This window comes from Sus scrofa, chromosome 6 (genome assembly GCF_054392235.1).
Source record: "Sus scrofa isolate SSC_HxYL_T2T_F1_AM1 chromosome 6, Sscrofa_HxYL_maternal_Yorkshire_Landrace_v2.0, whole genome shotgun sequence".
Classification (NCBI taxonomy): Eukaryota; Metazoa; Chordata; class Mammalia; order Artiodactyla; family Suidae; genus Sus; species Sus scrofa.
Window position 1 is genome coordinate 96498757 of NC_139388.1, and position 16385 is coordinate 96515141.

Below are 16385 nucleotides of genomic sequence, written 5' to 3' on the forward strand. Positions count from 1 at the left end.
AGGTGGCAGCTGGAAGGGGCTGCCTGATGTGGTGGGGGCGTGGCCGCCCGAACCCCCCCACCCCCAATCGTGCCAGGTTTGGCTTGGAAAAAGGAGCGCGAGGATGGGGTGTATTCTCTCTTAGGTCATGCTGGCTTAGCGCAAATGGAAATGGGCCCCTTCCCCATCTTGAGGCTCTTGCACTTGGCCCTGAAAACCTTCAGTCACAGTTTGCCAAGAATGGATTGAAGGAAACTGCCAAAGTGCCTTATTCTGCTACTGGGATGAGGAAAGACTGAGATAGAAGCAATGTTTTAGGTTAGAGACGGGTCCTTCCTGAAGACAGGCCTTAGAAAATGTATTGGTTACTTAGGAACCGAAGTCAGGGCCAGGTTTGCCTAGAAGGGGTTGTCTTTCCGGTTTGCATGTTTCTGGTCCAGTAGTGAACAGAGTTGGGATCTTTTAATCCAAGTATAATGACCTCTCTATTGAAATGTCTCCAGAGGTGACAGCCTAATCTTTCTATACCTTAATGTTTTTATGGCTGCTATCCCCCACTGGGTATCTTTTCTTTTTCCTCTCTCTACTCCCCAGAAACTCCTAGGGCCATGTTATTACAGGTTGCCAAGCTAGCCTTTTGCCGCAAATAAGTTGTTTGGAGTAGGGGGAAGTTTATAGCCTTCACCCTGATGAGTCTCAGATCATAGCTTTAATGTCTCGTTACTCACAACCAGGAGAAAAGTAGGTAAGAGTAGAAGAGAAACTGAGGCAGAGCTGCCCCAAGAAGACCAGAGTCCTTGGATGGGCTGTAGGGTGGAGACACCTCCTGTGTCCTAGATAGGAGACCTTTGATGGGAGGAGTATGGACCTTTAGGTCTTGTCTCACCACTTCCTTCCATTTGATCTGGGGGTGGGAATAGGATTTCCACTGGGGACATGAATTTCATTTCTGGTTGAAGAATCATTGTCTTTTATACCACAGCTATTCCCCTCAAGGAAATAGCTCCTACCAGCACATTCAAGTCATCTATTCAGTGACTTCTAAGTACTTAGTGACTACTTTCCCCAAGACAAAAACAAAGCTGGAATGCTGGGAGCAACTGACTTGAGAAAACTACTTCCTTCTTCCCTTAGGCCCCTTTCTCCGTTCAGGGAACTCTCCTAGTTTTCTGGGCTGGAGACAACTTGCGACAACCTATGGACTAGGGTAGGAATGGGTCACAGAGGTCCAGATGGATTGCTGGGAGCTGGCACTCATTTCAGACTGTGAATGATCTTGTTGATCATTTATCTAATGATGAATGCCTAATGGACTCTGGAGTGATGAAAAATTTGACTTTGTTGTTGTAAATAAATAAGCTTATAGGGAAGAAACTGGAGCCTGGTATCTGGAGTTGGCTGTACCTTAATGGGGCAGGCTTTACTTGCCTGGTAATTGGAATTTATTCTGAAAGCTGTGAGTGGAGGGATTTCCATAACTGCCTCCTTCCTAGGCCCAGATGATTTTCTTGGAGGTCGGAGGATATGATACACAAAGCAAAGTATTGTTGCTGGCTTCATTGGGCTTATGTCCAGATGTGCCTTCTGTGCTTAAGTGTGTTTTAAGCACATATACTGGACTGGGAACTCCCAGGGTAGAGGTGGTGTCTGATTTATCTGTGGAGGCCCTGACAGAAGTACATGTTTATTTTTTGAATTAAATCAAATTCTAGTGTGAACGTAAATGGTTAACACATATGTGAATGTTTAATAATTTGATGTACTCAGTGTGTGATACTTTTTGGTGAGATTGGCCTCTTAGTCTTTGCTTATCAGACAGCTAACCTAGCCTTGAGTTTGTCTTTTGAATGGACAGTCTAGCTCCTTGGGAGGTATGTGGGCCTCAGAACTGCAGGGAAGGAATCCCTGAGCCAAGCCTTTCAGCTCTGATACTTTTCCTTCTCCCGGCTGGTTGGGGATGGGGGAGGGGGAGTGTCCTTTTCATAGCCCCTCCCTCCTTGCTTTTGTCTGCAGGGAAGGGCCCCGCCCCTTTCCCCCAAGGCCCAAGCTTTGTCCTCTGTGCTGGGGCCCTCATCTGCATCACAAAGTGGCCGTCTGTCCCTGTCTGGGTCTGAAGGGAAGTGTCTCCCTTTCTCAGACTAAAAGCTGGGGGCAGGGTGGGGTTAGAGGGGAACTTTGAAAGCCTTGCAGGGGGATCTGGTGAGGAAGGGGTTCTCTATTCCTCCTGCCTTCCCTATTTTGGGGATGAAGGTGAAGGTGGGGGCTCCCTGTTTTCCCCAAGCCTTCTAGGAGTAGAGGGTGCCTAAGGCTAAGTCTGGTGTGTAGTTCTGGGGAAGAGAAGGCTTTGAGACTTGAGTGTCTGTCCCATCCCCCATCATTTCTACCCAGCCCCTAGCTCTAGGGGATGAGTTTCTCCCAAGGCTCCAAACAATTATTCAGCCTGGGAGGCTATGGAGGTGAATGGAATATTAGAACATAGGGAGGGGAAGGGTGTCTCTTACCCGCTACTTCCACCAGGGTCAGGTTTGTCCTGTGCAGGATTTGTAATTGTTTCTGAGCAGTTTGCAGGTGTTTGTGTGCTGTGCATGCGTGTGTGTTCTTTGTGATGTGTCTTTGGATCTGTTTGTTAATTCATTTGATATCTGTATATTGGACCCCTCCTATATGCCTGGCACTGGAAATTCAGCAGTGACCAAGGCAGATACAGCCTTTATATCTTTGAAGAAATCAAAATCTAGGGTGGTGAGGGATATGTGTATGAAGGTAATCTATCCAGGCCTAAGTGTGTGTTTGGGTGTGTATTAAGTGTGTTTCTCTATGTGTGTATGTCTGTCTGTGGCTTGTGTACAATTTCCCTCCAGCTCTTCCTGGGGTAGGCTGCCAGGTGCTAGTCATTAGACTTTCACTTCCCCAGGTAGCTGATTCCTGTAGGCCTCTTCCCCCTAGGCTGGGCCTCCATTTCCCTGTCTGCAGAGTGGGGTAGACTTGACAGGTGGTTAGGAGATACAGCAGCTTAGCTCTGGGAAGCCTGCCCCTCCCATGAATGGTTCTGACCTCTTCCTGACCCCCCAGCTGAGGATATGCCCCATCCCCCCAGCCTGGCTGACTGTGAAAGCAGATCTCTGGTGATGGGAGCTTCTGGGCTGGTTTATCCCTCTCTCCTCCCACCTGGGCTGGTCCTCTACTGGCAAGAACAATAGTAGATGTGGACAAAGGGTTCTCTTGGGCAGTTTTTCTCCTCCCCCCTTTCCTCTCAAGCTAGAAAATAAAACCAGGGGCAGCAGTCTGGCTGGTGGCAAGAGAGGACAAAGTGGTGGGAGCTGGCTCTGCTCCAACCCTTTCCCAAGGACCTCCTCTCTCTTAAAATTGACCCCTTTTGCTACTCTCTGGGCCCTCTATGTGAAGGAACTGTGGACTTGGAGAGAATCTTGTATTCTTCTTCTCAGAGCCAGTAATCTCTTTCTTCTCCAGCATGCTAATGACTGCCCCTCCTTCCCAAGTCGTCTGCTCTGGCCTACTCTTGCCTCAGTCTCCTATATTTAGCCTGTCTTCATTCTCTTGCTTTTTCTTCTTTTGAACTTTTTCTTTATTGTCTCCCCAATGTTTCTTGCCCAGGCTCCCAACTCTTACTTTACCTTGCCTCAGCCCCTAACCTCAGCCTTTCCTTCTTCCCAATTCAAACATTTTTCTCCAGGTCCAGCCTCTTCACCAGCTCCCTGTTTCAGTTTCTCTCCTTTTCTTAGTCTCCAAACCCTGTACTTTTAGACTGTTCTGTTTCTTCAACCTCAGCCACTCTGTTACCTTAATTCTTTCTCAGACACTGCCCTCTTCCTTGCCCCTGCCCCAGTTGCTCCCCCCAGCTTGGCCTTCTTTGGCTCTTCCTCCTGCTTACAGTGCAGAGGAGCATTAAAATGCTGCTATTTCATGTTCAGGATGGTGACAAGTGAAGTAAGCATATGGCTGACAGATAATGGACTTTCTTGGTCTGTTAGATATCTGGTAGAGGCAGATGTCTTAATCTAGTAGGAAGAGTTTTGTTACTAGAACCAGATTTAGCCCCTGTACTTAATATGTGATCAAAATTATTACATATTCACTTGATGAATTTAATATAGACAACAAGGGTAATTTTCTTAACTGGAAAGAGTTTTTAAAAAGATGAGCCTGGGATTTCTCTTGTTGCTCAGCAGGTTAAGGATCTGGTGTTGTCACTGCAATAGCTCTGGTTGCTGCTGTGGTGCAGGTTCTATCCCTGGCCCAGGAACTTCCATGTGTTGTAGGCACAGCCAAAAAAGAAAAAAGAAAGAAAAAAAAAGATGAGCCTGGATTATTTCAGCCAGAGGAAGCCCTCAGTTGGGTTGGGCAGGGAGGAAAGAGGCTTCCTCTACACTCTGCTGCTCCCATTCTAGGAGGCCTTGTGCCTTCTCTGATCAGAGTGGTAAGGAGATTACCAGACTCTACCCTCATCAACCTCTCTATCTTGTAGCTGCGGGCGCCTACCTGCCCCCCCTGCAGCAGGTGTTCCAGGCACCTCGCCGGCCTGGTATTGGCACTGTGGGGAAACCAATCAAGCTCCTGGCCAATTACTTTGAAGTGGACATCCCTAAGATTGACGTCTACCACTACGAGGTGGATATCAAGCCGGATAAGTGTCCTCGCAGAGTCAACCGGTAAGTGATGCTCATTTAAGCCACCACGTCCAGGAATCCTTATATTCCTGAGTTTCAGAACCTTGAAAGAGAATCCAGAGAGATAAAAGAAAAACTAGTAGAGTGTGGTATCACCAAATTCAAGAAAGTTTTTGAGAAAGAGATTCTGAATAAGGTAAATGTTGAAAAATATCACTAGATTTGGCTCTAAGGAAATAATTAGTACCTTTTGCCCCAGCAGTTTCAGCAGAGGAGTTGGGCTAGTAATCTAATAGTGAGTTAAGGAATAGGTGGAAGGTAATGTGGTAGGGATAATGAGAATGATAGCTTTTTTCCTAAATAGCTTAACAGTGAAGCATGAAGAGGGGAATATGTTGGCTACAGAGTATTATAGAGGTCAGGTATAGTGCCTCCTGCATTTCAATATTTATTGAAATGAATAAATGAAAAAATTTTAAGAATGAGACATGGATATGTTTATAAACTTAAAGGAGCTAGTGTAGGAGAGGTTAAAGGTACAGGACAGAGAGGAAAGGAATGAGTGGAATGTCCTTGCAGAGGCAAGAAGGATATATAGAGTACACAGAGAGGTTAGCCTTAGAAGAAGCTATAGTTCTTAAAATTAATTTATTATTATTTGAAAACTATATATGTACAGCATAAAAAAATTAAATATTACAGAAAGTGTAGCAGCGAAAAATATCTCCTGTTACTCTGGTCTTTAGTCTCCAGTCCCATTCCCCAGATGCACTCATTATTACCATTTTTTGGGTGGTGGTGGAATCTATGGTATCCAGAAGTTCCCAGGTCACAGTAGTGACAATGCCAGATTCTTAACCTGCCGGGCCACCAGGGAACACCCTCATTATTACCGTTGTTGGGTATACTTCCAGATATTTTTCTATGCATATGCAGGCATATATGTGTATAGACCATCTTTTTAAATGCACAGAATATAGATTCTTATATACCTTATTCTGTACTTTTTTCCACTGAGCAATATTTTTTGGAAAATAATACATAGCAATACCTACATATGTGCCTCATTCTTTTGCATAGCTCCATAGGCATTCTACTGAATGGATGTATTTCAAGCTATTTATAAACCTATTCAGGAACATTAGCTTGAATCTAAACTTTTGCTACAATTGAAACTGTGTAGAATATTAATATCGATACATTTTTGCACTCAAATATCAGTATGTCTGTAGGGTAAATTCCTAGCACTGGGAATTGGTGGCACGATATGTTCTAAATTCTTGAGATAATGAACAAATAAAAATCATTTAAAAATAAAATAAATAAATTTTTGAGATACTGTTAGTTTTTTTAAGGTAAGTTGTACCAACTTATACTTCCATAAGCAAGGTATCAGAGTGCCTCTTCCCCATATCTGCAGCAGTTCAGCATATTGGCTTTTTAAATTGTTGGTGTTCTGATAAGCAGAAAATTATATCTTGGCCTAATTTGTTTTTTCTTTTTTCGGCTGCCCCACTGCGTATGGAGTTCCCAGGCTAGGGATCACATCCGAGCTATAGTTGTGACATAAACGGTAGCTGCGGCAATGCTGGATTCTTAACTCACTGTCCCCGGCTGGTGGTTGAACCTGTGTCATAGCACTCCCAAGACACTGCCAATCCCTTTGCACCGCAGTGGGAACTCCTATCTTGGTCTAATTTTAAATTGTGTTTCTCTGATGAGTGAAGTTGGGGTATATCAAGTGTGAGAGGGAAGGAAGAGGAAGAGATTTATATATATGTAAATGTGTTTGTTTACATACAGAAGGGGTATATCAAGTGTGAGAGGGAAGGAAGAGGAAGAGATGTATATATATGTAAATGTGTTTGTTTATATGTCTGGAAACTTGAGGGTGGCTTTGCCTACTATGCTCTACTCCTTTCAGAATTGTTAGACATGTTTTTTTGATACAAGATAGGAATGGATTTTGAGGTTAGAGGGTAGTGGAGAAGGTTTGACATAATCTTTGAGGATGAAGGTGATCAGGGATATGAAAAAGATTGCTGGGCAGTACTGAGGCCTAACTGGCATTGAAACCAACATTGGGAGTTCCTGTCATGGCTTAGTGGTAATGAACCTGACTAGTATCCATGAGGATGAGGGTTCAATCCCTGGCCTTGCTCACTGGCTTAAGGATCCAGCAATGCCATGAGCTGTGGTATAGGTTGCAGACGTAGCCCGGATCCCATGTTGCTGTGGTTGTGGTGTAGGCCGGCATCTATAACTCTGATTCGACCCCTAGCATGGGAACTTCCATATGCTGCAGGTATGGCCCTAAAAGACAAAAAGAACTAAATAAATTAATAAATTCCACCTTGTTGGTTTTGGTTCATCTTTCCAGTTTGAGATATTTTTGAACTATGATCCAATTATACTAGCTGTGAATTTGGTAAGGACCCATGGTTTACTAGTGACTCTTAGATCAATTTTGCAAGTTACTTCTGAACTTTGAAATAAGATTTTTGTGGGCCCTAAATAAAAAAAAAAAAAGAAGAAGCCAAGTGTTTACAGTTGCTTCCTGTGTACATTTTTAGTTTTTATTCAGTAATATTTGAGAGCTTTTGTTTAGAAAGTGAAGGGGTCAGTTAGTTGGATGGGCTGGAATTCTGAAGGACAGATAGATGCTCTGGAATCTAAGTGGCACAGGACAGAAAGTGAAATCTCGAAAGGGATGTTAATGGAAAGGAAATGAGTGGCAAAACTAAGGACTTCAGAGAGGTAGAAGAAACAAGGTTCTTTTCCACAGTTTATTCCTATTGCAATTCAGAGCTCTTGCCCATCTACTTTTTTGGTAATCACCTTGGGAATTGGAACAGCCTGGATTTTGTTCCTGATTCTGGACAGAGCCCTTCTCCCCTCAGACTTCCCCTCTGCCCAGAAGACACTCATACCCACTCTTTGAGGTCCTTCAGAGCCTTTTTGATCTGAGGACCAAAAAATATCACCTGGGAGGATGTTATAGATACACAATTTCAGACTTTGCTCTAAACCTACTGAATCAGAATCTGCATTTTAGATTTCCAGGTGATTTATATGAATGTTGAATCTTGAGAAGTATTGTCATAGGGTAGAGATTAGTAGCTGTTAGGAGAGAATATGGCACATTCCCTGGACTTTGAATTACTTGCAAAAGCTTGAAATGGTGGTCTTTCAGCTTCCACTGGCCTTTCCCATTCCCCACAGGGAAGTGGTGGAATACATGGTCCAGCATTTCAAGCCTCAGATCTTTGGTGATCGCAAGCCCGTATATGATGGAAAGAAGAATATTTACACTGTCACAGCGCTGCCCATTGGCAATGAACGGGTAAGGTTGGGAGTCAGGCTGGACCTGTGTCAGGAGTCTGGGGAAGGACAGAACTTAGGTAAGCCTGTTTGGAGCCTGGCAATCCAGAGATCCTTTTCATCTTTTGTGCTGAGAAAAGTGTATTATAGGGTGAGGGATGGGAAGGTGCTGATGTTTATTTAGCCTACTGTGTATCTGTCCCTGTCCCAAACAGACTGGGATTAGACTTAAAATTGACCTAAAGGACTTCCTGATAAGTGTGGTTGAGAGGAACAGACACACTGAGCCAAGTAGCTGGAGACAAAGGGGGCTGGATTTATTCTGAAGACCTCATTGTGAGCCCCTATCAGCTTAAAAAGCAGATTCTTGGCAAATCTGTGGGGTGAGGGGCAGTAGGGGAAGGGCAAGGAGTGTTGGATTGTGGGAAAGCATTGGCAATCCATTACCCTTTTCTCTTTCCTGAAGGTTGACTTTGAGGTGACAATCCCTGGGGAAGGGAAGGATCGAATCTTCAAGGTCTCCATCAAGTGGCTAGCCATTGTGAGCTGGCGCATGCTGCATGAGGCCTTGGTCAGTGGCCAGATCCCTGTTCCCCTGGAGTCTGTGCAAGCCCTGGATGTGGCCATGAGGCACCTGGCATCCATGAGGTACTGGGTGTAGTTAGAATCTGGGCTCCTAGTGGTGGCAGAAGTGCTGTGGGGGGAGGAGAGGAATGAGCTTATGTTAAGGACCCAAAGTGTACCTTTCAAATAAAAAATTCTTTGAAGCCCTGTCATATACCAGGCAAGTGTACATATACATTTAGATGGTTTAAAGCTTCAGCCCTGTCCCTTTTAGATATCTTTGGACCTCATCCCCTCTGTCCTTGCAGGGCAGAAAAAAGGGTAGAGACTTGCACATGGTCAGTCACACAACTAATAAAGGATCAGAGCTGGAATTAAAGCCCTGGTGTCCTGCCTTCCAGGCCAGGGCTCCTCCGTGCCCAGGATGCCTCACAGGGTGGGGGCCTGTGCCCGAGGGACCAGTTCTCTGCCTGTCCCTGCCAGGTACACCCCTGTGGGCCGCTCCTTCTTCTCACCGCCTGAGGGCTACTACCACCCGCTGGGGGGTGGGCGCGAGGTCTGGTTCGGCTTTCACCAGTCTGTGCGCCCTGCCATGTGGAAGATGATGCTCAACATTGATGGTGAGTGGGGAGAGCTATGGAGCCAGGGGCACCCTCAGTCCAGTGACCACACTCCCAGCCTCATCCCTCCCAGCTCTGTAACCACACTCCTAGTCTAATCCCTACGGCCCTGGGACCCCTCCCCCATCCCAATACCCTATAAGGAAGAGGGTGTAAAGAGCAGTGCCTCCATTTATTCTGAAAGACAGAAGCTGAGCTGAACTGTACCTACCCTGTCCCCACAGTCTCAGCCACTGCCTTCTACAAGGCGCAGCCAGTGATTGAGTTCATGTGTGAGGTGCTGGACATCAGGAACATAGATGAGCAGCCCAAGCCCCTCACGGACTCTCAGCGTGTACGCTTCACCAAGGAGATCAAGGGTGAGGACCCAAGCAGGTGGGGAGGGGAATCAGTGCTACTTTCTTTTTGGTCCTAAAAGGAAATCCCGCTGGGATATGTTCGGGGGAAAGGCCAAGCCCAGGCACATGAGCAACCTTTTCCAATCCTGACAATGAGTGTATGTATCCCAGGCCTGAAGGTGGAAGTGACCCACTGTGGACAGATGAAGAGGAAATACCGTGTGTGTAATGTTACCCGCCGCCCTGCCAGCCATCAGACGTAAGTTAACGGGACTGCAAGCTGTATCATTAGTGGAAGAGGGCGGGTATTTCAGCACCTTCCATTCACTGTCTCCACCCCTCCCCCCCTTCCCTGAGAATGAGCCTTATTTTGGAAAGTAAGCTGTGGGAATTTGGCAGCCCTTCCTTAACCTTCTCAGATCCATTGATACTTTCCCTACCATTTTTACCTTCTTGGTCTCCACCTTTCCTCCTTGGGCTCTGACTATAGAGCAGGTATCGTCCCCTAACTTCTGTCTCAGTTCTATAAATGTTAGAATCTCTCTCAACTTACTCTTCCTCTAGAAAACGCTGAGATCCTGGGCTAGCTGTTAGGGAAGTTGTCACCGATTCTGTCTACCTTCTTCACCTCAGACGGTACTGGACTATAAGTGCCTACTGTGTGTGAGGCTTCATGCTTGACACTAGAAATACAGATAAGATCCTGACCATTGTGGAACTTGTCTTGCAAATATTTGTCTTCACTCCTGGAACCCTATACTGCCTCTGCTTTCCCATGAGTGGCGGGAGTGCTCAAAGAAGCTGGATAGGGATGAAGTCAAGACTTGACACTTCCCATGGTTTTAGGTCTAGAAAGATGTTATTGAATGCTGGCCTGTGACACCTCTTTCCTTTCCCCCAAACAGGTTTCCCTTGCAGCTGGAGAGTGGACAGACTGTGGAGTGCACAGTGGCACAGTATTTCAAGCAGAAATATAACCTTCAGCTCAAATATCCCCACCTGCCCTGTCTGCAGGTTGGCCAGGAACAAAAGCATACCTACCTTCCCTTAGAGGTGAGGCTGCCAAGTAATGGCCAGGCTGGGGAATAAGCAATGCATCTGCACACTGATCATCAGATCGTCTGTTCTTCCATTGGGAGTCTCTCATCCTCCCTTTGAAGTTTGGAAAATTAACATTGTGAGAGGTCATTCTGTGAAATGTAGACCTCATTCATACCTGCCGAATTTTCTTCCTTACCCCCCCATCCTGCTCTCATGTTCTTTCAGGACTGCCAGGCAGAGGTGAAAGCTGTATTTACTGTTTAATAAGTAATTAGAGAGATCCCATTGTGGCTCAGGGGTGACGAACCCAACTAGTATCCATGAGGACGCGGGTTCGATCCCTGACCTTGCTCAGTGGGTTAAGGATCCAGCGTTGATGTGAGCTGTGGTGTAGGTCGCAGACTCAGCTCTGATCCTGCTGTGGCTCTGGCGTAGGCCAGCAGCTCCAGCTCCAGTTTGACCTCTAGCCTGGGAACCTCCATATGCCACAGGTGTGGCCCTAAAAAAAAAGTAATTGGTTCATTTAGGACAGAAATTTCTGATACCTACACTCATATCCTCTTAGTTTCTTTCCTTGTCTGGAGCTGGGGATCATAAATGACCTAAAGTGACTTTATTTTACAGAAACTGGAGATGAATGTTACCAGTAATGTGAATCCTACTTCTCCAATGATCAACTTTTTTGAAAAAATTTTAGCCCCAAGATTTGTCATATTTTTATGCTTCAGCAGACCTTTGAAATCCTGCAATTAAAGAAAGAATAATAACACTCTTTAAGTCATAGAATGCAAATGGAGAACCACTGGGTTGTGTTTGGTTTTTTATACACCAGCCAAAATATCTGAGAAACTATGCTGGTTGCTTCACTGTCTAGTCCAGTGCTGCTCAAAGTCTGGTCAGTGGACCAAGAGCACAGGTATTTACCTAAGAGCTTGTTCAGGGTTTTGGGATTTTTGGGGGGTGTTTTTTGGCTGCAGTGTGCAGCAGCTTGATGTGGAATCTCAGTTCCTAGACCAGGGATCAAACTCAGGCCACAGCAGTGAAAGTACAAATTTCCAACCACTAGACCACCAGAGAACTTCCACCTGAGAGCTTGTTTGAAACGCAAAATCTTGGGTTCCATCTAGACAAACTGAATCAGAATCTCTCTCTCTCTCTTTTATTTTATTTTATTTTATTTTTGGCTTTTTAGGGACCACACCTGCAGCGTATGGAAGTTCCCAGGCTAGGGGTCGAATCAGAAGTGCCTACACCACAGCTGCAACAATGCAGGATCCAAGCCTCAACTCTGACATACACCACAGCTCACAGCAACGATGGATCCTTAACCCACTGAGCAAGGCTAACGATCAAACCTGCATTCTCATGGCCTAGTTGTGTTCATTACCACTGAGCCACTACGGGATCTCCGTGTTGCTTGTTTATTTAACAAATATTTATTGAGCTCCTACCATGTGTCATATACTCTTAGGTGCTGAGAATTTAGAGATTAACAAGACAGACCAGGTCCCTGCTGTCATGGAGCTTACAATCTCGAAGGGGGAAATAGATATTAAATTAACAAATCAGATAGTTTCAGATGGTGGTAAGTGTTATAAGAATTATAAAACAGGATTCCCTGATGGCCTAGTAGTTAAGGATCCTGTGTTGTCACTGCTGTGGTGTGGGTTTGATCCCTGGCTGGGGAATTTGCACATCCTGTGGGCGTGGCCAAAAAAAAAAGAAAGAATAGAAGAAGAAGAAAACAGGTTGGGGGATAGATGTAAAGGTGGGGTTGTAGAGGCACTTTAATTACTGTGGTCAGGGAGGTCCTCTTTTAGGAGACACTTGTGCTGAATCCCAAATTATGAGATAGAACCAACCTTACTACAGCCTGAAGGAAGAGCCTTCCATGGAAGAGTTAAATAGCAAGTACAAAGGTGCTAAAGCAGCAGGGAGTTTGGCTCTTCTTGAGAGACTGAAGGACGCAGTGGCTGGCATGTAGTGTATGAGGGGAAAAGTAATACATGATTTTGGAGAGAGATCACATCACATAGACTATTGTAGGTAATAATTTTTTTTTCAAGAATAGCTTTACTGAGATATAATTCACATACCATAAAATTCACCACCTTGAAATGTGTAATTCAGTGGTTTTTAGTATATTCACAGAGTTGCACAACTATTAGCATTGTCAATTTTTTTTTTTGCCTTTTTTTTTTAAGGGCCGTGCTGCGGCATATGTAATTTCCCAGGCTAGGGGTCCAGTCAGAGCTGCAGGTGCCAGCCTGTGCTACAGCCACAGCAGTGCAGGATCCAAGCTGTGTCTGTGACGTATACCACAGCTGGATCCCTAACCCACTGAGCAAGGCCAGGGATGGAACCTGAGTCTTCATAGATTTGTTACTGCTGAGCCGCAACAGGAACTCCCCATTGTCAGATTTTGAAACATTGTCATTATCTCTATAAGAAAGCCCATAGCCAGTAATGGTCACTTACCGTTCCTTCTGCCCTCTTCATAGCCCCTGCTAATCACTAATCTGCTTCTGTCTCTGTGGTTTGTGTATTCTGGACATTTCATATGAACGGAATTATATAATATATGCCTTTTTTTTTTTAAATTTTTTTTTTTGTCTTTTTTTGCTATTTCTTGGGCCGCTCCCGCGGCATGTGGAGGTTCCCATGCTAGGTGTCCAATCGGAGCTGTAGCCACTGGCCTACGCCAGAGCCACAGCAATGCGGGATCCGAGCCGCGTCTGCAACCTACACCACAGCTCACGGCAACGCTGCCGGATGTTAACCCACTGAGCAAGGGCAGGGACCGAACCCGCAACCTCATGGTTCCTAGTTGGATTCATTAACCACTGCGCCACGATGGGAACTCCCAATATATGCCTTTTTTAACTGGCCCATTTCACTTAGCGTGACATCCTCGAGGTTCATGCTATATTATAGCATACATCAGGATTCCCTTCCTTTTTAAGGCTGAATACTTTGGGTGTGTGTGTGTGTTATATATGTACTGCATTTTGTTTATCCATTCATTCATTCATCGGTGAACACTTGGGTTGCTTTCACCTTCTAGCTGTTACGAATAATGTTGCTATGATTATAGATGGACAAATACTTGTTCTAGTCCCTGCTTTCACTTCTTTTGAGTACATACACAGAAGTGGAATTATTGGATCATATGGTAATTCTGTGTTTAATTTTTTGAGGTGTCACTGTACTATTTTCCACAGCAGCTGTACCATTTTATATTCTCACCAGCAACACAGAGGGGATTCGATTTCTCCACATCCCTGCTTTAGTCTTTTTCCTAGTTTGATTTCGTTGTTGAAATCATCTGTAAAGAGTGCTACAACTTAAGTTGCCTTCAAGAGGGCAACTTTATAAATTTTAACAATTCTGGATTTTCATTAAGTGTATTGACTAATTTGTGTATTTGTTGAAAACCAGGCGGTTTTGTCCTGGTTTTCCCTACCATTGTTCAGCATGAACTCTGGAAATTAAGAAGAGAACCAGTACTTACTGAGTATTGGCCCTGTGGGAGCAAGTTTTACATTTCATTTCATCTAAATCCTCACAACAGCTTCAAAAGACAGCCAGTATTTTTCCCCATGACTAGAATTAAAGAAGCAGAATGTTAGTGGCTAAGAATTCTGCCCAAGGTAACATCATCTAGAATTGGCAAAGCTGGCCTTCAAAATCAAGTCGTCCAAACCTGTTGGCTCTCTCTACTCTGCCAAAAGTCTTCCTATTTACAGATTCTTGAATATGTATATTGGGCAGTAGAATTTCATATATCACTAGAAAGTTTTTTCTGATCTCCGTTGTGTTCTCTTGGGCCCAGGATAGAGGAACAGGTGGTAGGATGTTCCTTACACCAACAGAGGACACTGTCAGCCAACAGAAACAGTGATTTCTGTAGTCTAAGGGCTCAATGATCACCTTTAGGCTGGAGCTGAAGAATTAGGAGCCACCACTAGTTCTCCTGGTGTGTTGTGGGCAAAAGCAACTGACTGCCTGCTACCACTGGAAAGCTGCCTACTGCTAGGAATCCAGTGTGTGCATATTGAGTTTTTTTAGTATTCACAAGAGCTCTAGAATGGGTTCTTTGGTAAAAAAATATTTTTTGCTACAGCTTACTGAATGTTTACTATGTTCTAGAACTGTACTTGGTTCTTTTAGCACTGTATTTAGTCTCCAGACCATTCTCCCCATTTGACATGTGAAACCTGAGCAGAGACCTGGCTCTGGATCCCAGGGTCTTAGTCACGAAGTGACTATATTGCCTTTGTATCACACATGGATATTTTGTAACTTACCTGTCTATGAACAAGGGATTTTGTAGTCCATTTCCTAGAACTGATAGCTAAGTTCTCTTCCCTTACTGTGGGGCTCGGGGTACAGGGTGGACTATACTGAAGCCAGCACTACCTGTTCTCATTTCCTTAGGTCTGTAACATTGTGGCTGGGCAGCGCTGCATTAAGAAGCTGACTGACAACCAGACTTCAACCATGATAAAGGCCACAGCTAGGTCGGCCCCAGACAGACAGGAGGAGATCAGCCGCCTGGTCAGTGGGGCTGCAGAGAAATGTATGCTTTGTTGCCCAGTCATTGGGGTCCCTGGGAGCATAGAGGCCTTTCTGCCTTGGCAGGACTCTTAGGAAAGCACAAGTTTGGATTTGTTGCCTAGGACTCCGTAGGACTGCTCTTGCTTCTTGACCCTGGAGCTACTTTGCTTCCTATTCTTCCTATATCTTTTTCCCTCCTGTATTACTTCCCTGTGTTATCCATTCCCACTTGCCTCATCTTCCACTTCCCGCCCCTTTTTTAGGGCTATCCCTTGCTGGCCTCAGCTGCTTTTCAGGGTTTTCTGCTTGGGACCCAGAGGGTGAGAAGTATTGCAAGGCTACTTCTCTCTTAAGATTCTCTTCTTTGGTCTTGCAGATGAAGAATGCCAGCTACAACCTAGATCCCTACATCCAAGAATTTGGGATCAAGGTGAAGGATGACATGACGGAAGTGACAGGGCGAGTGCTGCCGGCGCCCATCTTGCAGTACGGCGGCCGGGTGAGCAGGGTCAGGGCCAGACAACATCTCTGGGGCATGTGGGCGGAGGTTGGGTTGTATAACCAGGGGCCTTTGCTCCCCTACCCACCTGACTTTACTGAGGCTCACCTGGGCGCCCCCTCTGCCTGTCCTTAGAACCGGGCCATTGCCACACCCAATCAGGGTGTCTGGGACATGCGGGGGAAGCAGTTCTACAATGGAATTGAGATCAAAGTCTGGGCCATCGCTTGCTTCGCACCCCAAAAACAGTGTCGAGAAGAGGTGCTCAAGTAAGGAGGGTTGGGTTTATGGGCGGAAGGGTGGGAAGGTCCCAAGAGCTGCCTGACTTCCTCTTCTCCCAAGGGGCCAAGATTTGTTCTGAGGTCTCCTCTCTGACTCTTGACTCTGATCCCCTGTGCTATCTGGCTCAAACTTCTGCCTGCTTCTCTTTTGTCCATTTGTAGTCAGGAGTCTCAATAAGGAGCCGTATCTGTGTCAGAGATGATGTTCTTAGGGCATGAATCTCCTAAGGGAGACCTCAATTATTTTATTGTTATAATTATTAACATTGGTAGTAAACAGTAGTAGTGATGACTATAATGTTTATGCCAACATTGTACCTAATTTTTTGTTCTCTTATTTCATCTTCACAGTGAGTAGGTGGTGGTATTTCCATTTTCAGGAGACTGAGACTCAAAGAGGTTAAGTAACTTGTATAAGATTTGCATATCAAGAAAGTGTCAGATTGGGATCAGATTAGCGGTTTCAAAGCTTACATTCCTAATTGGAAATAAAGTTTAGCTGGTACTCTGAGCTGTGCTTTCCTGTACAAAGAATTTGTTCAGTCAGGTCCAAGTGA

General features: G+C 45.1%; 1 protein-coding gene across 15 annotated transcripts in view; it reads left to right on the plus strand.

Annotated features, from left to right (window-relative positions):
• Nucleotides 1-16385, plus strand: part of AGO1 (argonaute RISC component 1) — a 54947-nt gene that overhangs the window by 17267 nt on the left and 21295 nt on the right. For 6 of the 15 annotated variants that reach the window (XR_014804826.1, XR_014804823.1, XR_014804828.1 and 3 more), the window contains 10 exon segments: nucleotides 4466-4649; nucleotides 7830-7950; nucleotides 8395-8576; nucleotides 8976-9112; nucleotides 9337-9471; nucleotides 9622-9709; nucleotides 10356-10503; nucleotides 14929-15048; nucleotides 15425-15547; nucleotides 15683-15816. Coding sequence is in view for 10 of the 15 variants with exons in the window: in XM_084958180.1 (XP_084814306.1) it covers nucleotides 4466-4649; nucleotides 7830-7950; nucleotides 8395-8576; nucleotides 8976-9112; nucleotides 9337-9471; nucleotides 9622-9709; nucleotides 10356-10503; nucleotides 14929-15048; nucleotides 15425-15547; nucleotides 15683-15816 (1372 nt within the window). In the remaining 5 variants the exon portion in view is untranslated. 15 annotated transcript variants of the gene reach the window in all.